Raw genomic sequence first — 23262 nt, forward strand, 5'->3', positions numbered from 1 at the left:
AGCTGGGTGAATAGTGGTGAGGGACTATCTGCTACAGCTGGGTTAATAGTGGTGAGGGACTATCTGCTACAGCTGGGTTAATAGTGGTGAGGGGACTATATGCTACAGCTGGGTTAATAGTGGTGAGGGACTATCTGCTACAGCTGGGTGAATAGTGGTGAGGGACTATATGCTACAGCTGGGTTAATAGTGGTGAGGGAGTATCTGCTACAGCTGGGTTAATAGTGGTGAGGGACTATATGCTACAGCTGGATTAATAGTGGTGAGGGACTATCTGCTACAGCTGGGTTAGTAGTGGTGAGGGACTATCTGCTACAGCTGGGTTAATAGTGGTGAGGGACTATATGCTACAGCTGGGTGAATAGTGGTGAGGGACTATCTGCTACAGCTGGTTAATAGTGGTGAGGGACTATATGCTACAGCTGGGTTAATAGTGGTGAGGGACTATATGCTACAGCTGGGTTAATAGTGGTGAGGGACTATCTGCTACAGCTGGATGAATAGTGGTGAGGGACTATATGCTACAGCTGGGTTAATAGTGGTGAGGGACTATATGCTACAGCTGGGTTAATAGTGGTGAGGGACTATCTGCTACAGCTGGGTGAATACTGTGAATAGTGGTGAGGGACTATATGCTACAGCTGGTTAATAGTGGTGAGGGACTATATGCTACAGCTGGGTGAATACTGTGAATAGTGGTGAGGGACTATATGCTACAGCTGGGTGAATAGTGGTGAGGGACTATCTGCTACATCTGGGTTAATAGTGGTGAGGGACTATCTGCTACAGCTGGGTTAATAGTGGTGAGGGACTATCTGCTACAGCTGGTTAATAGTGGTGAGGGACTATCTGCTACAGCTGGGTGAATAGTGGTGAGGGACTATCTGCTACAGCTGGTTAATAGTGGTGAGGGAATATCTGCTACAGCTGGGTTAATAGTGGTGAGGGACTATCTGCTACAGCTGGGTGAATAGTGGTGAGGGACTATCTGCTACAGCTGGGTTAATAGTGGTGAGGGACTATATTCTACAGCTGGTTAAATAGTGGTGAGGGACTATCTGCTACAGCTGGGTTAATAGTGGTGAGGGAGTATCTGCTACAGCTGGGTTAATAGTGGTGAGGGACTATATGCTACAGCTGGGTTAATAGTGGTGAGGGACTATCTGCTACAGCTGGGTTAATAGTGGTGAGCGACTATCTGCTACAGCTGGGTTAATAGTGGTGAGGGACTATATGTTACAGCTGGGTGAATAGTGGTGAGGGACTATCTGCTACAGCTGGGTTAATAGTGGTGATGGAGTATCTGCTACAGCTGGGTGAATAGTGGTGAGGGAATATCTGCTACAGCTGGGTTAATAGTGGTGAGGGACTATATGCTACAGCTGGGTGAATAGTGGTGAGGGACTATCTGCTACAGCTGGGTTAATAGTGGTGAGGGAGTATCTGCTACAGCTGGGTTAATAGTGGTGAGGGACTATATGCTACAGCTGAGTTAATAGTGGTAAGGGGCTATCTGCTACAGCTGGATGAATACTGTGAATAGTGGTGAGGGACTATGCTACAGCTGGGTTAATAGTGGTGAGGGACTATATGCTACAGCTGGGTTAATAGTGGTGAGGGAGTATCTGCTACAGCTGGGTGAATACTGTGAATAGTGGTGAGGGACTATATGCTACAGCTGGGTGAATACTGTGAATAGTGGTGAGGGACTATATGCTACAGCTGGGTGAATACTGTGAATAGTGGTGAGGGACTATATGCTACAGCTGGGTTAATAGTGGTGAGGGACTATCTGCTACAGCTGGGTGAATAGTGGTGAGGGACTATATGCTACAGCTGGTTAATAGTGGTGAGGGAATATCTGCTACAGCTGGGTTAATAGTGGTGAGGGACTATCTGCTACAGCTGGGTGAATAGTGGTGAGGGACTATCTGCTACAGCTGGGTTAATAGTGGTGAGGGACTATATTCTACAGCTGGGTAAATAGTGGTGAGGGACTATCTGCTACAGCTGGGTTAATAATGGTGAGGGACTATCTGCTACAGCTGGTTAATAGTGGTGAGGGACTATCTGCTACAGCTGGGTTAATAGTGGTGAGGGAGTATCTGCTACAGCTGGATGAATACTGGTTAAGGACAATCTGCTACAGCTGGGTGAATACTGTGAATAGTGGTGAGGGACTATATTCTACTGCTGGGTGAATACTGTGAATAGTGGTGAGGGACTATATTCTACAGCTGGGTGAATACTGTGAATAGTGGTGAGGGACTATATGCTACAGCTGGGTGAATACTGTGAATAGTGGTGAGGGACTATCTGCTACAGCTGGGTGAATACTGTGAATAGTGGTGAGGGACTATATGCTACAGCTGGGTGAATACTGTGAATAGTGGTGAGGGACTATATGCTACAGCTGGGTGAATACTGTGAATAGTGGTGAGGGACAATCTGCTACAGCTGGTTAATAGTGGTGAGGGACACTCTGCTACAGCTGGGTGAATAGTGGTGAGGGACTATCTGCTACAGCTGGGTGAATACTGTGAATAGTGGTTAGGGACTATATGCTACAGCTGGGTGAATACTGTGAATAGTGGTGAGGGACTATATGCTACAGCTGGGTGAATACTGTGAATAGTGGTGAGGGACTATATGCTACAGCTGGGTGAATACTGTGAATAGTGGTGAGGGACAATCTGCTACAGCTGGTTAATAGTGGTGAGGGACTATCTGCTACAGCTGGGTGAATAGTGGTGAGGGACTATCTGCTACAGCTGGGTGAATACTGTGAATAGTGGTGAGGGACTATATGCTACAGCTGGGTGAATACTGTGAATAGTGGTGAGGGACTATATGCTACAGCTGGGTGAATACTGTGAATAGTGGTGAGGGACAATCTGCTACAGCTGGTTAATAGTGGTGAGGGACTATCTGCTACATCTGGGTTAATAGTGGTGAGGGACTATCTGCTACAGCTGGGTGAATAGTGGTGAGGGACTATCTGCTACAGCTGGGTTAATAGTGGTGAGGGAATATCTGCTACAGCTGGGTTAATAGTGGTGAGGGACTATCTGCTACAGCTGGGTGAATAGTGGTGAGCGACAATCTGCTACAGCTGGGTTAATAGTGGTGAGGGACTATCTGCTACAGCTGGTTAATAGTGGTGAGGGACTATATTCTACAGCTGGTTAATAGTGGTGAGGGACTATATTCTACAGCTGGTTAATAGTGGTGAGGGACTATATTCTACAGCTGGTTAATAGTGGTGAGGGAATATCTGCTACAGCTGGTTAATAGTGGTGAGGGACAATCTGCTACAGCTGGGTTAATAGTGGTGAGGGAATATCTGCTACAGCTGGGTGAATAGTGGTGAGGGACAATCTGCTACAGCTGGGTGAATAGTGGTGAGGGACAATCTGCTACAGCTGGGTTAATAGTGGTGAGGGAGTATCTGCTACAGCTGGGGGAATAGTGGTGAGGGAGTATCTGCTACAGCTGGGTTAATAGTGGTGAGGGAGTATCTGCTACAGCTGGGTTAATAGTGGTGAGGGACTATATGCTACAGCTGGGTTAATAGTGGTGAGGGAGTATCTGCTACAGCTGGGTTAATAGTGGTGAGGGGACTATATGCTACAGCTGGGTTAATAGTGGTGAGGGAATATCTGCTACAGCTGGGTTAATAGTGGTGAGGGACTATCTGCTACAGCTGGTTAATAGTGGTGAGGGACTATATTCTACAGCTGGATGAATACTGGTTAAGGACAATCTGCTACAGCTGGGTGAATACTGTGAATAGTGGTGAGGGACTATATTCTACAGCTGGGTGAATAGTGGTGAGGGAATATCTGCTACAGCTGGTTAATAGTGGTGAGGGACTATATTCTACAGCTGGTTAATAGTGGTGAGGGACTATCTGCTACAGCTGGATGAATAGTGGTGAGGGACAATCTGCTACAGCTGGTTAATAGTGGTGAGGGACTATATTCTACATCTGGGTGAATACTGTGAATAGTGGTGAGGGACTATCTGCTACAGCTGGTTAATAGTGGTGAGGGACTATCTGCTACAGCTGGTTAATAGTGGTGAGGGACTATATTCTACATCTGGGTGAATACTGTGAATAGTGGTGAGGGACTATATGCTACAGCTGGTTAATAGTGGTGAGGGACTATCTGCTACAGCTGGTTAATAGTGGTGAGGGACTATATTCTACATCTGGGTGAATACTGTGAATAGTGGTGAGGGACTATCTGCTACAGCTGGTTAATAGTGGTGAGGGACTATCTGCTACAGCTGGTTAATAGTGGTGAGGGACTATATTCTACAGCTGGGTTAATAGTGGTGAGGGACTATATGCTACAGCTGGGTTAATAGTGGTGAGGGACTATCTGCTACAGCTGGGTTAATAGTGGTGAGGGACTATATTCTACAGCTGGTTAATAGTGGTGAGGGACTATCTGCTACATCTGGGTGAATAGCTGTGAGGGACTATATGCTACAGCTGGGTTAATAGTGGTGAGGGACTATATTCTACAGCTGGGTTAATAGTGGTGAGGGACTATATTCTACAGCTGGTTAATAGTGGTGAGGGACTATCTGCTACAGCTGGTTAATAGTGGTGAGGGACTATCTGCTACAGCTGGTTAATAGTGGTGAGGGACTATCTGCTACAGCTGGTTAATAGTGGTGAGGGACTATATTCTACATCTGGGTGAATACTGTGAATAGTGGTGAGGGACTATCTGCTACAGCTGGGTTAATAGTGGTGAGGGACTATATGCTACAGCTGGGTTAATAGTGGTGAGGGACTATCTGCTACAGCTGGGTTAATAGTGGTGAGGGACTATATGCTACAGCTGGGTTAATAGTGGTGAGGGACTATATGCTACAGCTGGGTTAATAGTGGTGAGGGACTATATGCTACAGCTGGGTTAATAGTGGTGAGGGACTATCTGCTACAGCTGGGTTAATAGTGGTGAGGGACTATATTCTACAGCTGGTTAATAGTGGTGAGGGACTATCTGCTACATCTGGGTGAATAGCTGTGAGGGACTATATGCTACAGCTGGGTTAATAGTGGTGAGGGACTATATTCTACAGCTGGGTTAATAGTGGTGAGGGACTATATTCTACAGCTGGTTAATAGTGGTGAGGGTCTATCTGCTACAGCTGGTTAATAGTGGTGAGGGACTATCTGCTACATCTGGGTTAATACTGTGAATAGTGGTGAGGGACTATCTGCTACAGCTGGTTAATAGTGGTGAGGGACTATCTGCTACAGCTGGGTTAATAGTGGTGAGGGACTATCTGCTACAGCTGGGTTAATAGTGGTGAGGGAATATCTGCTACAGCTGGTTAATAGTGGTGAGGGACTATCTGCTACAGCTGGGTTAATAGTGGTGAGGGAGTATCTGCTACATCTGGGTGAATAGTGGTGAGGGACTATCTGCTACATCTGGGTGAATACTGTGAATAGTGGTGAGGGACTATATTCTACAGCTGGTTAATAGTGGTGAGGGACTATCTGCTACAGCTGGGTTAATAGTGGTGAGGGTCTATCTGCTACAGCTGGGTTAATAGTTGTGAGGGAGTATCTGCTACAGCTGGGTTAATAGTGGTGAGGGGACTATATGCTACAGCTGGGTGAATAGTGGTGAGGGACTATCTGCTACAGCTGGGTGAATAGTGGTGAGGGGACTATATGCTACAGCTGGGTGAATAGTGGTGAGGGACTATATGCTACAGCTGGGTGAATAGTGGTGAGGGACTATCTGCTACAGCTGGGTTAATAGTGGTGAGGGGACTATATGCTACAGCTGGTTAATAGTGGTGAGGGACTATCTGCTACAGCTGGGTTAATAGTGGTGAGGGGACTATATGCTACAGCTGGTTAATAGTGGTGAGGGACTATATGCTACAGCTGGGTTAATAGTGGTGAGGGGACTATATGCTACAGCTGGTTAATAGTGGTGAGGGACTATATGCTACAGCTGGGTGAATAGTGGTGAGGGGACTATATGCTACAGCTGGGTTAATAGTGGTGAGGGACTATATTCTACAGCTGGGTGAATAGTGGTGAGGGACTATATTCTACAGCTGGGTGAATACTGTGAATAGTGGTGAGGGACTATATGCTACAGCTGGTTAATAGTGGTGAGGGACTATATTCTACAGCTGGTTAATAGTGGTGAGGGTCTATCTGCTACATCTGGGTTAATACTGTGAATAGTGGTGAGGGACTATATGCTACAGCTGGGTGAATAGTGGTGAGGGACTATATGCTACAGCTGGTTAATACTGTGAATAGTGGTGAGGGACTATATTCTACAGCTGGGTTAATAGTGGTGAGGGACTATATGCTACAGCTGGGTTAATAGTGGTGAGGGACTATCTGCTACAGCTGGGTGAATAGTGGTGAGGGACTATCTGCTACAGCTGGGTTAATAGTGGTGAGGGAGTATCTGCTACAGCTGGGTTAATAGTGGTGAGGGACAATCTGCTACAGCTGGGTGAATACTGTGAATAGTGGTGAGGGACTATATGCTACAGCTGGGTTAATAGTGGTGAGGGGACTATATGCTACAGCTGGGTTAATAGTGGTGAGGGACTATCTGCTACAGCTGGGTGAATAGTGGTGAGGGACTATCTGCTACAGCTGGGTGAATACTGTGAATAGTGGTGAGGGACTATATGCTACAGCTGGTTAATAGTGGTGAGGGACTATCTGCTACAGCTGGTTAATAGTGGTGAGGGACTATCTGCTACAGCTGGGTGAATACTGTGAATAGTGGTGAGGGACTATATGCTACAGCTGGGTTAATACTGTGAATAGTGGTGAGGGACTATATTCTACAGCTGGTTAATAGTGGTGAGGGACTATCTGCTACAGCTGGGTTAATAGTGGTGAGGGACTATCTGCTACAGCTGGGTTAATACTGTGAATAGTGGTGAGGGACTATCTGCTACAGCTGGTTAATAGTGGTGAGGGACTATCTGCTACAGCTGGGTTAATACTGTGAATAGTGGTGAGGGACTATTTGCCAGAGGGACTGGGGTAATTGGCCCTTGTGTCTAACAGTAGAAACCAGAGCTCTTATTAACAGGGAGAGAGATGCTGCTAGAGCTCTTATTAGCAGGGAGAGGGAGGCTGCTAGAGCTCTTATTATAGCAGGGAGAGCGAGGCTGCTAGAGCTCTTACTAACAGGGAGAGAGGCTGCTAGAGCTCTTATTAGCACGGAGAGGGAGGCTGCTAGAGCTCTTATTAGCAGGGAGAGGGAGGCTGCTAGAGCTCTTAACAGGGAGAGAGGCTGCTAGAGCTCTTATTAACAGGGAGAGAGAGGTTGCTAGAGCTCTTATTAGCAGGGAGAGGGAGGCTGCTAGAGCTCTTAATTACAGGGAGAGGGAGGCTGCTAGAGCTCTTATTAACAGGGGGAGAGGCTGCTAGAGCTCTTATTAGCAGGGAGAGGGAGGCTACTAGAGCTCTTATTAACAGGGAGAGAAATCTCAAATAGATAAGCGAATAAAATGAACAACAATGACAAATGGTTTGATGAAGAATGCAACAATTTGAGAAAGAAATTGAGAAACCTGTCCAAACAAAAACATAGAGACCCGGAAAAACCTGAGTCTACGCCTTCACTATGGTGAATCACTAAAACAATATAGAAACACTATGGCAAAAGAAGGAACAGCACGTCAGAATTCAAATCAATGTAATTGAAGAATCCATAGACTCTAACCACTTCTGTGTTAATTGGAAAACACTAAACAAACAACAACACAAATAACTATCTATCCAAAACTGAGATATGGGTAAACCACTTCTCCAATCTTTTTGGCTCTACAACATAGAACAAACAGCAAAAACATATACATGATCAAATACAGATCTTAGAATCAACTATTAAAGACGACCAGAACCCACTGGATTCTCCAATTACATTGAATGAACTACAGGACAAAATACAAACCCTCCAACCCCAAAGGGGCCTATGGTATTGATGTTATATATACAGATACCAAATTCCAATTGGTTATACTTAAACTCTTTAACATCATCCTTAGCTCTGGCATCTTCCCCATAATTTGGAACCAAGGACTGATCACCCCAATCCACAAAAATGGAGACAAATTTGACCCCAATAACTACTGTGGGATATGCGTCAACAGCAACCTTGGGAAAATCCTCTGCATTATCATTAACAGCAGACTCGTACATTTCCCAGTGAAAACAATGTACTGAGCAAATGTCAAATTTGATTTTTTACCAAATTATCGTACGATAGACCACGTATTCACCCTGCACAGCCTAATTGACAAACAAACAAACAAAGGCAAAGGCAAGTCTTCCAATGCTTTGTTGATTTCAAAAAAGCCTTTGACTCAATTTGGCGTAAGGGTCTGCTATACAAATTGATGGAAAGTGGTGTTGGGGGAAAAACATACAACATTATACAATCCATGTACACAAACAGCAAGTGTGCAGTTAAAATAGGCAAAAAACACACACTTTTCTTCCACAGGGCCGAGGGGTGAGACAGGGATGCAGCTTAAGCCCCACCCTCTTCAACATTTATATCAACGAATTGGCGAGGGCACTAAAAAAGTCTGCAGCACCCGGCCTCACCCTACTAGAACCTGAAGTCAAGTGTCTACTATTTGCTGATGATCTGGTGCTTCTGTCACCAACCAAGGAGAGCCTACAGCAGCCCCTAGATCTTTTGCGCAGATTCTGCCAGACCTGGGCCCTGACAGTAAATCTCAGTAAGACCAAAATAATGGTGTTCCAAAAAAAATCCAGTCACCAGGACCACAAATATAAAGTCCATCTAGACACCGTTGCCCTATAGCACACAATAAACGATCCATACCTCGGCCTAAACATCAGCGCCACAGATAACTTACACAAAGCTGTGAACGATCTGAGAGACAAGGCAAGAAGGGCATTCTATGCCATCAAAGGAACATAAAATTCGACATACTGTACCAATTAGGATCTGGCTAAAAAAAAATTGAATCGGTTATAGAACCCATTGCCCTATATGGTTGTGAGGTCTGGGGTCTACTCACCAACCAAGAATTCCCAAAATGGGCCAAACACCATTTTTTATTTATTTTTATTTATTTCACCTTCATTTAACCAGGTAGGCTAGTTGAGGACAAGTTCTCATTTGCGACCTGGCCAAGATAAAGCAAAGCAGTTCGACACATACAACAACACAGAGTTACACATGGAGTAAAACAAACATACAGTCAATAATACAGTAAAAAAATAAGTCTATATACAATGTGAGCAAGTGAGGTGAGATAAGGGAGGTAAAGGCAAAAAAAAGGCCATGGTGGCAAAGTAAATACAATATAGCAAGTAAAACACTGGAATGGTAGATTTGCAGTGGAAGAATGTGCAAAGTAGAGATAGATATAATGGGGTGCAAAGGAGCAAAATAAATAAATCAATACTGTAGGGAAAGAGGTAGTTGTTTGGGCTAAATTATAGATGGGCTATGTACAGGTGCAGTAATCTGTGAGCTGCTCTGACAGCTGGTGCTTAAAGCTAGTGAGGGAGATAAGTGTTTCCAGTATCAGAGATTTTTGTAGTTCGTTCCAGTCATTGGCAGCAGAGAACTGGAAGGAGAGGCGGCCAAAGGAGGAATTGGTTTTGGGGGAGACCAGAGATGGGGCGGCAGGGTAGCCTAGTGGTTAGAGCGTTGGACTAGTAACCGGAGGGTTGCAAGTTCAAACACCCGAGCTGACAAGGTACAAATATGTTGTTCTGCCCCTGAACAGGCAGTTAACCCACTGTTCCTAGGCCATCATTGAAAATAAGAATTTGTTCTTAACTGACTTTCCTAGTTAAATAAAGGTCAAATAAAAATAAAAGATCTGCTGGAGCGTGTGCTACTACTGGGTGCTGCTATGGTGACCAGCGAGCTGAGATAAGGATGGATTTTACCTAGCAGGGTCTTGTAGATGAGCCAGTGGGTTTGGCGACGAGTATGAAGTGTGGGCCAGCCAACGAGAGGGGCTTTGGTGACAAAACGGATGGCACTGTGATAGACTGCATCGAATTTGTTGAGTAGGTTATTTATTGGAGGCTATTTTGTAAATGACATCGCCGAAGTTGAGGATTGGTAAGATGTTCAGTTTTACAATGGTATGTTTGGCAGCATGAGTGAAATTTGTTGCGAAATAGGAAGCCAATTCTAGATTTAACTTTGGATTGGAGATGTTTGATGTGAGTCTGGAAGGAGAGTTTACAGTCTAACCAGACACCTAGGTATTTGTAGTTGTCCACATATTCTAAGTCAGAGCCGTCCAGAGTAGTGATGTTGGACAGGCGGGCAGGTGCAGGCAGCGATCGGTTGAAGAGCATGCATTTCGTTTTACTTGTATTTAAGAGCAATTGGAGGCCACGAAAGGAGAGTTGAATGGCATTGAAGCTTGCCTGGAGGGTTGTTAACACAGTGTCCATAGAAGGGCCAGAAGTATACAGAATGGTGTCGTCTGCGTACAGGTGGATCAGAGACTCACCAGCAGCAAGAGCGACATCATTGATGTATACAGAGAAGAGAGTCGGTCCAAGAATTTAACCCTGTGGCACCCCCATAGAGACTGCCAGAGGTCCGGACAACAGGCCCTCCGATTTGACACACTGAACTCTATCAGAGAAGTAGTTGGTGAATCAGGCGAGGCAGTCATTTGAGAAACCAAGGCTGTCGAGGCTGCCGATGAGGATGTGGTGATTGACAGAGTGGAAAGCCTTAGCCAGGTCAATGAATACGGCTGCACAGTATTGTTTTTTTATCGATGGCGGTTAAGATATCGTTTAGGACCTTGAGCGTGGCTGAGGTGCACCCATGACCAGCTCTGAAACCAGATTGCATAGCGGAGAAGGAACGGTGGAATTTGAAATGGTCGGTAATCTGTTTGTTGACTTAGCTTTCGAAGACCTTAGAAAGGCAGGGTAGGATAGATTTAGGTCTATAACAGTTTGGGTCAAGAGTGTCCCCCCCTTTGAAGAAGGGGATGACCGAAGCTGCTTTCCAATCTTTGGGAATCTCAGACGACACGAAAGAGAGGTTGAACAGGCTAGTAATAGGGGTGGCAACAATTTCGGCAGATAGTTTTAGAAAGAAAGGGCCCAGATTGTCTATCCCGGCTGATTTGTAGGGGTCCAGATTTTGCGGCTCTTTCAGAACATCAGCTGACTGGATTTGGGAGAAGGAGAAATGGGTAAGGCTTGGGCGAGTTGCTGTGGGGGGTGCAGTGCCGTTGACCGGGGTAGGGGTAGCCAGGTGGAAAGCATGGCCAGCCGTAGAGAAATGTTTATTGAAATTCTCAATTATAGTGGATTTATCGGTGGTGACAGTGTTTCCTATCCTCAGTGCAGTGGGCAGCTGGGAGGAGGTGCTCTTATTCTCCATGGACTTTACAGTGTCCGAGAACTTTTTTTTTTGAGTTTGTGTTGCAGGAAGCAAATTTCTGCTTGAAAAAGCTAGCCTTAGCTTTTCTAACTGCCTGTGTGTATTGGTTTCTAGCTTCCCTGAAAAGTTGCATATCACGGGGGCTGTTCAATGCTAATGCAGAACGCCATAGGATGTTTTTGTGTTGGTTAAGGGCGGTCAGGTCTGGAGAGAACCAAGGGCTATATCTGTTCCTGGTTCTAAATTTCTTGAATGGGGCATATTTAAGATGGTGAGGAAGGAATCCTCTACTGACGGGATGAGAATTTGAGACTCTGCATGTAGAATTCTGCAAAAATATATTCTGTGTACGATGTAGAACACCACATAATGCATGCAGAGCAGAATTAGGCCGATACCCACTAATGATCAAAATCCAGAAAAGAGATGTTAAATTCTACAACCACCTAAAAGGAAGTGATTCCCAAACCTTCCATATCAAAGACATCACCTACAGAGAGATGAACCTAGAGAAGAGTCCCCTAAGCAAGCTGGTCCTGGGGCTCTGTTCACAAACACAAACACACCCCACAGAGCCCCAGGACAACAACACAATTAGACCCAACCAAATCATGAGAAAACAAAAAGATAATTACTTGACACATTGAAAATAATTTACCAAAAAACAGAGCAAACTCGAATGCTATTTGGCCCTAAACAGAGAGTACACAGTGGCAGAATACCTGACCACTGTGACTGGACCAAACTTAAGGAAATCTTTGACTATGTACAGACTCAGTGAGTATAGCCTTGCTATTGAGAAAGGCTGCCGTAGGCAGACCTGGCTCTCAAGAGAAGAGCACACTGTGCACACTGCCCACAAAATGAGGTGGAAACTGAGCTGTACTTCCTAACCTCCTGTCCAATGTATGACCATATTAGAGAGACATATTTCCCTCAGATTACACAGATCCACAAATAATTTGAAAACAAATCCAATTTTGATAAACTCCCATATCTACTGGGTTAAACACCACGGTGTGACATCACAGCAGCAAGATTTGTGACCTGTTGCCACAAGAAAAGGGCAACCAGTGAAGAACAAACACCATTGTAAATACAACCCATATTTATGCTTATCCTTTTGTACATTTGTACTTTAACTATTTGCACGTCATTACAACTGCATAATACGACATTTAAAATGTATTTATTATTTTGGAACTTTTTTGTAAGTGTAAAGTTTACAGTTCATATATATATATTGTTTATTATCTACTTCACTTGCTTTAACATTGTAAACATATGTTTCCCATGCCAATAAAGCTTTTACATTTAAATGAAATTGAATTTACAGGCTGCTAGAGCTTTTACTAACCCTACCCTGGTGTCTCCACACAACTCCTCTTCGTTCCCAGAGCAACCTGCGAGTGTCAGGAAACCACAGTGAGTCAGTGCGGTTCCTGCTTATACATAAACTTTTGACCTACTCCTGAGGGAACATAGGCCACCGTATATAAATAAATACAGTTGAAGTCAGAAGTTTACATCCACTTAGGTTGGAGTCATTAAAACTCATTTTTCAACCACTCCACAATTTTCTTGTCAACAAACTATAGTTTTGGCAAGTCGGTTAGGACATCTACTTTGTGCTTGATTGAACATTAAATACACATTTCTATAGAGGCAAGTGGAAACATAACCAACCCTGTTACACATGACGCAAGTTATTTTTCCAACAAATGTTTACAGACAGATTATTTCACCTATAATTCACTGTATATATAATTCATTCACCTATAATTCACAATTCCAGTGGGTCAGAAGTTTACATACACTTAGTTGACTGTGCCTTTAAAAAGCTTGGAAAATTCCAGAAAATGATGTCATGACTTTAGAAGCTTCTGATAGGCTAATTGACATCATTTGAGACAATTGGAGGTTTACCTGTGGATGTATTTCAAGGCCTACCTTCAAACTCAGTGCCTCTTTGCTTGACATCATGGTAAAATCAAAAGAAATGAGCCAAGACCTCCACAATTGTGAAAAACTGAGTTAGTGTATTTGGCTAAGGTGTATGTAAACTTCCGACTTCAACTGTGTATATATATACTGAACAAAAATATAAACGCATGTAACATGTAAAGTGTTGGTCCAATGTTTCATGAGCTGAAATAAAAGATCCCTGAAATTTTCCACATGAACAAAAGGCTTATTTCTCTAAAATGTTGTCCATAAATTTGCTAACATCCCTTTTAGTGAGCATTTCTCCTTTACCAAGATAATCCATCCACCTGACAGGTGTGGCATATCAAGAAGCTGATTAAACAGCATGAACATTGCACAGGTGCACCTTGTGCTGTGGACAATACAAGGCCACTCTAAAATGTGCAGGTTTGTCACACAACACCACGCCACAGATATCTAAAATGTTGAGAGAGCTGACTGCAGGAATGTCCACCAGAACTGTTGCCAGAGAATTTAATGTTCATTTCTCTACCATAAACAGCTTCCAACACCGTTTTAGAGAATTTGGCAGAACGTCCAAATGGCCTCACAATCGCAGACCCTGTGTATGGCGTCGTGTGGGCAAGCGATTATGGTATGGGCAGACATAAACTACAGACAATGAACACAATTGCGTTTTATCGATTGCAATTTGAATGCACAGAGATACCCTGACGAGATCCCGAGGCTCATTGTCCTGCCATTGATCCAACCGCCATCACCTCATGTTTCAGCATGATAATGCAGAGATACCCTGACGAGATCCTGAGGCACATTGTCCTGCCATTCATCCAACCGCCATCACCTCATGTTTCAGCATGATAATGCACGGCCCCATGTCACAAGGGTCTGTACACAAATCCTGGAAGCTGAACATGTCCCAGTTCTTCCATGTCCTGCATGTTTGGGATGCTCTAGATCGATGTGTACGACAGCGTGTTCCAGTTCCTGCCAATTTCCAGCAATTTAGCACAGGCATTCAAGAGGAGTGGGACAACATTCCACAGGTCACAATCAACAGCGGAGACCCTACCTTTCTCTTTAAAGGTATCTGTGACCAGCAGATGCATATCTGTACTCCCAGTCACGTGAAACCCATAGATTAAGGGACCTAATGAATTTATTTCAATTGACTCATTTCCTTATATGAAATGTAACTCAGTAAAATGTTTGAAATTGTTGCATGTTGCGTTTATATCTTTTGTTTCAGTATATAAACCTCTGTATCCAAGGATGTTTTTGGTCTCTAATGGACACTCCCTAACAGATTATTATTCTGTAGGACTGTTCTAAGGACCCTCCCCAAGGGGCCTTTAGGGATACATCCCAAAATGGAACCCTATGCCCTATGTAGTGCACTACTTTACATCAGAGTCCTATGGTCCAGCATAGTGCACTAAATAGGGGATAGGGTGCTGTTTGGGATATAGCCTAGGAATGGTAATTAAAATCATGGCATTGTTCTGTTCAGACTGGGAGGCTTTTCTTTTCCTCCCATCCTGACATGAAGAGGAAACAGGAAAAGGAACTGTAACTCCCAATGCCTGGAGAGAGAGGCAGAGAGAGAGAGACATGAGAGACAAGAGAGCAGAGAGAGAGAGAGAGAGACGCAGAGAGAGAGAGAGACACGAGAGACAAGAGAGAGAGAGAGCAGAGAGAGAGACGAGAGAGAGAGAGAGAGAGAGAGAGAGAGACACGAGAGACACGAGAGACAAGAGAGAGAGAGAGGGAGTAAGAATGAGAGAGAGAGGAAGTAAGAATGAGAGAGAGGGAGAGCAGAGAGAGGGAGTAAGAAGGAGAGAGAGAGAGAGTGGGAGAGAGAGAGAGAGTGAGAAGGAGGGAGAGCAGAGAGAGAGAGAGAGAGTAAGAAGGAGAGAGAGCGGGCGAGAGAGAGAGGGAGTAAGAAGGAGAGAGAGAGGGGGAGAGAGAGAGAGGAAGAGAGAGAGAGTAAGAAGGAGAGAGAGAGGGAAAGAGAGAGAGAGTAAGAAGGAGAGAGAGAGGGAGAGAGAGAGGGAGTAAGAAGGAAGGAGAGCAGAGAGGAAAAGGAAAGAGAGGGAGGGTTCTGGGGCGAGCAAGACAGGGGAGGGAAAAGCAGGGAGGGAAAGGGAGGGTGCGATAGAGACTTTTCAGAGCCAGGAAGACTGTGAAGAGATGTGTATTGATGGGTCTCTCTGACACCCTCAGGGGTTTGGTCTTCTCTGTATCCCCAGTCTGAGCACCTCGGACCAGCAGCGCTGTGTGGATGTACACCCCAGCCCTGGAGCCTTTACCAGCCTACCGCTGGAGGATCATGTGTTATCATCTCTACTCTACTCTGTGTCTGGTCTACTGGTTCTCTCCGGGTATGTATCTCTACTCTGCTGTGTGTCTGGTGTACTGGTTCTCTCCGGGTATGTATCTCTACTCTGCTGTGTGTCTGGTCTACTGGTTCTCTCTGGGTATGTATCTCTACTCTGCTGTGTGTCTGGTGTACTGGTACTCTCCGGGTATGTATCTCTACTCTACTGAGTCCCTTTTGCGTTATCTAGCACATTTTATACTCTTTATTTATATTGAGGTCATTAGACCCCAAGGGAGATCTGTCCAGAGACACACGTGCCTTCAGAAAGTATTCACACCCCCTTGACTTTTTCCACATTTTGTTGTTAACAGCCTGAAGTTAAAATTGTTTAAACTGAGATTTATTTTCACTGGCCTACACACAATAGCACATAATGTCAAAGTGGAATTATAATATGGTTATTAATATGGTTATAATATGGGTATTATAATTATAATATAATGATATGTATACATATATTTATTTTTTTACAAATTCATTAAAAATGAAAAGCTGAAATGTTGAGTTAATAAGAATTCAACCCCTTGGTTATGGCAAGCTCAGGAGTAAACATTTACTGTGCCATAATAGTGTTTAACATGATTTTTGGATGACTACCTCATCTCTGTACCCCACTCATACAATTATCTGTAAGGTCCCTCAGTTGAGCAGTGAATTTCAAACACAGATTCAACCACAAAGACCAGGGAGGTTTTCCGATGCCTCGCAAAGAAGGGCACCGATTGGTAGATTTAAAAATAGTACTATTCCACGATATCTCATTCACTTAATAATGTTTACATATCTTGCATTACTCATCTCATATGTATATACTGTATTCTATACTTCTGTATCTTAGTCTATGCATTACTCATCTCATATGTATATACTGTATTCTATACTACTGTATCTTAGTCTATGCATTACTCATCTCATATGTATATACTGTATTCTATACTACTGTATCTTAGTCTATGCATTACTCATCTCATATGTATATACTGTTTTCTATTCTACTGTATCTTAGTTCGTTCCGCTCTGACATCGCTCGTCCATATGTATATAGTCATAATTCATTCCTACTTAGATTTGTGTGTATTGGGTATATGTTGTGTAAAGTGTTAGATATTACTGCACTGTTGGAACTAGAAGTACAAGCATTTTTTGCTTCATCTGCAATAACATCTGATAAAAACGTGTATGTGACCAATAACATTTTATTTGATTTCATTTGGTAGAAAATACAAATAAAAAGCAGACATTGAATATCCCTTTGAGCGAATTACACTTAAGCTGGTGTATCAATACACCCAGTCACTACAAAGATACAGGCGTCTTTGCCGGAGAGCAGCGTTTTGCCGGAGAGCAGCGTTTCCCAAACTCAGTCCTCGGTCCCCAAGTGGTAGACATTTTGTTTTTTTCCCCTAACACTACACAACTGATTCAGATGATCAAAGCTTGATGATCAGTTGATTATTTGAATCAGCTGTGTAGTGGTAGGGCAAAACCTAAAACTTGCACCTCTTGGTGTGCCGAGTTTAGGAAACCCTGCCCTAGAGGAAGGAAAGCACTCAGAGATTTCACCATGAGGCCAACGGTGACTTTAAAATAGTTATAGAGTTTAATGGCTGTGAAAGGAGAAAACTGAGGATGGATCAACAACATTCAAAATGGTGCCGGAAGAAATGGCAGCAGTTTTACAGGCGCCCAACCGCCCAGCGATCACTCACCTCGGATTAGACAAAGAGCTTCTGGATATCAGGACAGCGATCACTCACCTCGGATTAGACAAAGAGCTTCTGGATATCAGGACAGTGATCACTCACCACGGATTAGACTAAGAGCTTCTGGATTTCAGGACAGCGATCACTCACCTCAGATTAAACAAAGATCTTCTGGATATCAGGACAGCGATCACTCACCTCGGATTAGACAAAGAGCTTCTAGATATCAGGACAGCGATCACTCACCTCGGATTCGACAAAGAGATTCTAGATATCAGGACAGTGATCACTCACCTCGGATTCGACAAAGAGATTCTAGATATCAGGACAGCGATCACTCACCTCGGATTCAACAAAGAGATTCTAGATATCAGGACAGCGATGACTCACCTCGGATTAGACAAAGATTTTTCCTCAACAAGCAAGAAACACAAGACCTTCTCCAAACACCCGACAGTGAAATCATCCCGTTATTTGCAAAAGGAGGCGACGCAGGAACAGAGGACAAAGAGCCGGATGTCTCTTAAATCAGTTCTACCAAATTTCCATCAACATGTTAAATGAGCAACAAGAGGGATACAAAAGAAAATCTTGTTCACCTGTACTCCACACACAGAGACGCGAACAAAGCTCTCCCTCGCCCTCCATTTGGTAAATCTGACCACAACTCTATCCTCCTAATTCCTGCTTACAAGCAAAAATTAAAGCAGGAAGCACCAGTGACTCGGTCTATAAAAAAATGGTCAGATGAAGCAGATGCTAAACTACAGGACTGTTTTGCTATCACAGACTGGAACATGTTCCGGGATTCTTCCGATGGCATTGAGGAGTACACCACATCAGTCACTGGCTTCATCAATACAGTGCCTTGCGAAAGTATTCGGCCCCCTTGAACTTTGCGACCTTTTGCCACATTTCAGGCTTCAAACATAAAGATATAAAACTGTATTTTTTTTGTGAAGAATCAACAACAAGTGGGACACAATCATGAAGTGGAACGACATTTATTGGATAACTTTTTTAACAAATCAAAAACTTAAAAATTGGGCGTGCAAAATTATTCAGCCCCTTTACTTTCAGTGCAGCAAACTCTCTCTAGAAGTTCAGTGAGGATCTCTGAATGATCCAATGTTGACCTAAATGACTAATGATGATAAATACAATCCACCTGTGTGTAATCAAGTCTCCGTATAAATGCACCTGCACTGTGATAGTCTCAGAGGTCCGTTAAAAGCGCAGAGAGCATCATGAAGAACAAGGAACACACCAGGCAGGTCCGAGATACTGTTGTGAAGAAGTTTAAAGCCGGATTTGGATACAAAAATATTTCCCAAGCTTTAAACATCCCAAGGAGCACTGTGCAAGCAATAATATTGAAATGGAAGGAGTATCAGACCACTGCAAATCTACCAAGACCTGGCCGTCCCTCTAAACTTTCAGCTCATACAAGGAGAAGACTGATCAGAGATGCAGCCAAGAGGCCCATGATCACTCTGGATGAACTGCAGAGATCTACAGCTGAGGTGGGAGACTCTGTCCATAGGACAACAATCAGTCGTATATTGCACAAATCTGGCCTTTATGGAAGAGTGGCAAGAAGAAAGCCATTTCTTAAAGATATCCATAAAAAGTGTCGTTTAAAGTTTGCCACAAGCCACCTGGGAGACACACCAAACATGTGGAAGAAGGTGCTCTGGTCAGATGAAACCAAAATTGAACTTTTTGGCAACAATGCAAAACGTTATGTTTGGCGTAAAAGCAACACAGCTCATCACCCTGAACACACCATCCCCACTGTCAAACATGGTGGTGGCAGCATCATGGTTTGGGCCTGCTTTTCTTCAGCAGGGACAGGGAAGATTGTTAAAATTGATGGGAAGATGGATGGAGCCAAATACAGGACCATTCTGGAAGAAAACCTGATGGAGTCTGCAAAAGACCTGAGACTGGGACGGAGATTTGTCTTCCAACAAGACAATGATCCAAAACATAAAGCAAAATCTACAATGGAATGGTTCAAAAATAAACATATCCAGGTGTTAGAATGGCCAAGTCAAAGTCCAGACCTGAATCCAATCGAGAATCTGTGGAAAGAACTGAAAACTGCTGTTCACAAATGCTCTCCATCCAACCTCACTGAGCTCGAGCTGTTTTGCAAGGAGGAATGGGAAAAAATGTCAGTCTCTCGGTGTGCAAAACTGATAGAGACATACCCCAAGCGACTTACAGCTGTAATCGCAGCAAAAGGTGGCGCTACAAAGTATTAACTTAAGGGGGCTGAATAATTTTGCACGCCCAATTTTTCAGTTTTTGATATGTTAAAAAAGTTTGAAATATCCAATAATGTCGTTCCACTTCATGATTGTGTCCCACTTGTTGTTGATTCTTCACAAAAAAATACAGTTTTATATCTTTATGTTTGAAGCCTGAAATGTGGCAAAAGGTCGCAAAGTTCAAGGGGGCTGAATACTTTCGCAAGGCACTGTAAGTGCATTGAGGAAGTCGTCCCCACAGTGACTGTACGTACATACCCCAACCAGAAGCCATGGATTACAGGCAACATTCGCACTGAGCTAAAGGGTAGAGCTGCCGCTTTAAAGGTGTGGGACTCTAACCCGGAAGCTTACAAGAAATACTGCTATGCCCTGCGACGAACCATCAAACAGGCAAAGTGTCAATACAGGGCTAAGATTGAATCATACTACACCGGCTCCGACGCTCGCCTTATGTGGCAGGGCTTGCAAACTATTACAGCACAGCCGAGAGCTGCCCAGTGACACGAGCCTACCAGACGAGCTAAATCACTTCTATGCTCGCTTCGAGGCAAGCAACACTGAGGCATGCATGAGAGCATCAGCTGTTCCGGACGACTGTGTGATCACGAGTAAGACCTTTAAACAGGTCAACATACACTGCGGGGCCAGACAGATTACCAGGATGTGTGCTCCGGGCATGTGTTGACCGACTGGCCAGATGTCTTCACTGACATTTTCAACATGTCCATGATTGAGTCTGTAATACCAACATGTTTCAAGCAGACCACTATAGTGCCTGTGCCCTAGAACACTAAGGTAACCTGCCTAAATGACTACAGACCTGTAGCACTCATGTCCGCGGCCATGAAGTGCTTTGAAAAGGCTGTTCATGGCTCACATCAACACCATTATCCCAGAAACCCTAGACCCACTCCAATTTGCATACCGCCCAAACAGATCCACAGATAATGCAATCTCTATTGCACTCCACACTGCCCTTTCCCAACTGGACAAAAGGAACACCTACGTGAGAATGCTGTTCATTGACTACAGCTCAGCGTTCAACACCATAGTGCCCTCAAAGCTCATCACTAAGCTAAGGACCCTGGGACTAAACACCTCCCTCTGCAACTGGATCCTGGACATCCTGACGGGCCGCCCCAAGGTGATGAGAGTAGGTAGCAAAATGGGCAAATGTTGCACAATCCAGGTGTGGAAAGCTCTTAGAGACTTACGCAGAAAGACTCACAGCTCTTAGAGACTTACCCAGAAAGACTCACAGCTCTTAGAGACTTACCCAGAAAGACTATTGACGCAGGGGTATGAATTCTTATATAAATGAGTGATTTCTGTATTTAATTTTCTATACATTTGCAAACATTTCTATAAACATATTAACACTTTGTCATTATGGGGTATTGTGTGTGTAGATGGGTGAGGGGGTAAACACCTATTTAATCCATTTTAAATTCAGGCTGTAACACAATGAAATGTGGAATAAGGGAAGGGGTATGAATACTTTCTGAATGGCACTGTAGAGATAGATAGAGATAGTCTCTATCTGGTTCTGTTTCTATGATCTGACACCATGTGGGCCAGACACGGTCTATGGTTAACACCTCGCAGTAGCAGTGTGTGGGTAAAATCGCCGGGGAAGCCAAGCCAGAAAACACAAAACCCTTTTTACAACATCTGTGTTGTGATAAGTGTGTTTGCTCTTCAACCTCTCAGTTCATATGCCTTGCCAACGTGATATAGAGGCCTAAAAGCAGAGACAAGAAGACAGACACAGTGGTAGAATAAATTCAACCACACCTTTGTTTCATTACAAAACCAGAGAACAACATCTGTCTGATGAAGTCCACAAAGCAAGTATTGCATATAACAAACAGCTACATGACCTGCTGCAGGGGTCAAGCAAGTTAATGTTTCTGACATTTTCAGACCACTAAACAACTATTGATTTATAACCATAGAGAGTTAGAGCTGCCTCCATTATTCCAGCACCATTTAAACTTCAACATTTCAACATCAAATCACCCCTGTTTAGTCTAATACTGTGAGAACTAAAAAGATAACAAAAACTATTTAGACCAATCAACGTAAGCTAAATATGATGTGCCTGTCAATGGTTCTGGTTTCTGTGTGTGCGTGTGCGTTTGTGCAAGTAGAAAAACATGTTGACTCACCCTAGAGAGACGTCAATACCTTCCTCCTCTCTTTCATGTTGACTAAACGGTCTATGACCCTGTCATACAGTAGAAGCTTTTAGTTTTTAATGTCCCAGGCTACCTGGCTAAAATGCTTTGCTCGCTAGCCTAACTTCCATTCATGAGCAACATTAGCCAGTTAACATTAGCCTTCTACATCTAGCTACATATTGAACTTCCATCCTTTCAGGCCAGGGGCACAACAATGTATGAATGAATATAACCAACTGTATTACTGCTTAAAACTTCTTTGGGAATGGTGTCCCTTCCACGGGACGGTTGAGCTAACATAGGCTAATGCGATTAGCATGAGGTTGTAAATAACTAGAACATTTCCCAGGACATAGACATGTCTGATATTGGCAGAAAGCTTAAATTCTTGTTACTCTAACTGCACGGTCCAATTTACAGTAGCTATTACAGTGAAATAATACCATGCTATTGTTTGAGGAGAGTGCACAGTTTTGAACATGAAAAGTTATTAATAAACAAATTTGGCACATTTGGGCAGTCTTGATATAATATTTCTAGAACAGAAATGCAATGGTTCATTGGATCAGTCAAACTGTGCACATACACTGCTACCATCTCGTGGCCAAAATCTAAATTGCAGCTGGGCTGGAATTATACATTATGTCCTTTTGCATTTCAAAGATGAGGGTACAAAACATGTACAAAAGAATAGTTGTTGTTTTCCCCTCTGTATGATCTTTTACCAGATATATTGTGTTATATTCTCTCAAAGTTCAAAGTTCAATATGCATATCCTTGCTTTAGGGCCCGAGCTACAGGCAGTTGGATTTGTAATTTTAGGAGAAAATTGAAAGAAAAAAAAAAGGGGGCGGATCGTCTTTTGGTTGGTCTTAAACATCCCCACCAGTGAATACTGAAATCGGCACTTTGGCACACCTTTTTAAGGACTCACCTCAGATATTGCCTCCCATCTCAGTGAAAACTCATTTAACGCAGGTAAATTACCAATCCCGGCGCTTGTGTTTGGAAAAACAGAACAGCACTGGCTTTAACAACAGGTTGAAATGGACAATTGTCTGAAAATAGAGCCCTTTCATTTTTTGTTCAGATGAGTTTTGACCTTATCTCAGTGACTTGAGGGTGTGTCGTCTGTCCAAACAACATGCTGTGTCCCACATAGTGCACTACTTCTGATAGTGCACTACTTTGGACCACCAGAGCCCTGGGCATAGGATGCCATTTAGAACAGACAGTGTGAAAGGTGGTGGTGGTGTGGGGGGGGGGGGGGGGGGGGGGGGGGGGGGATGATATGGGGAGACCACCTGCGGATGAAAAAACACGAGATTTTCCTTGAACAGAAATTAAACACACACA

The 23262-nt window shown here is 43.7% G+C and overlaps 1 protein-coding gene across 4 annotated transcripts in view; it reads left to right on the plus strand.

Moving 5' to 3' along the window:
- The first annotated feature begins 15514 nt into the window (after positions 1-15514).
- The window catches only part of tek (TEK tyrosine kinase, endothelial), a 74261-nt gene continuing 66513 nt past the window's right edge, over positions 15515-23262 (plus strand). For 3 of the 4 annotated variants that reach the window (XM_036936760.1, XM_036936761.1, XM_036936762.1), the window contains exon 1: positions 15515-15748. In XM_036936760.1, the coding sequence (XP_036792655.1) occupies positions 15649-15748 (100 nt within the window). In that variant the 5' untranslated portion in view covers positions 15515-15648. The remainder of the gene's footprint in view (positions 15749-23262) is intronic. The other variant, XM_036936759.1, reaches the window with a different exon arrangement.

The sequence above is a fragment of the Oncorhynchus mykiss genome, chromosome 12, assembly GCF_013265735.2.
Source record: "Oncorhynchus mykiss isolate Arlee chromosome 12, USDA_OmykA_1.1, whole genome shotgun sequence".
In the NCBI taxonomy this organism is placed as follows: Eukaryota; Metazoa; Chordata; class Actinopteri; order Salmoniformes; family Salmonidae; genus Oncorhynchus; species Oncorhynchus mykiss.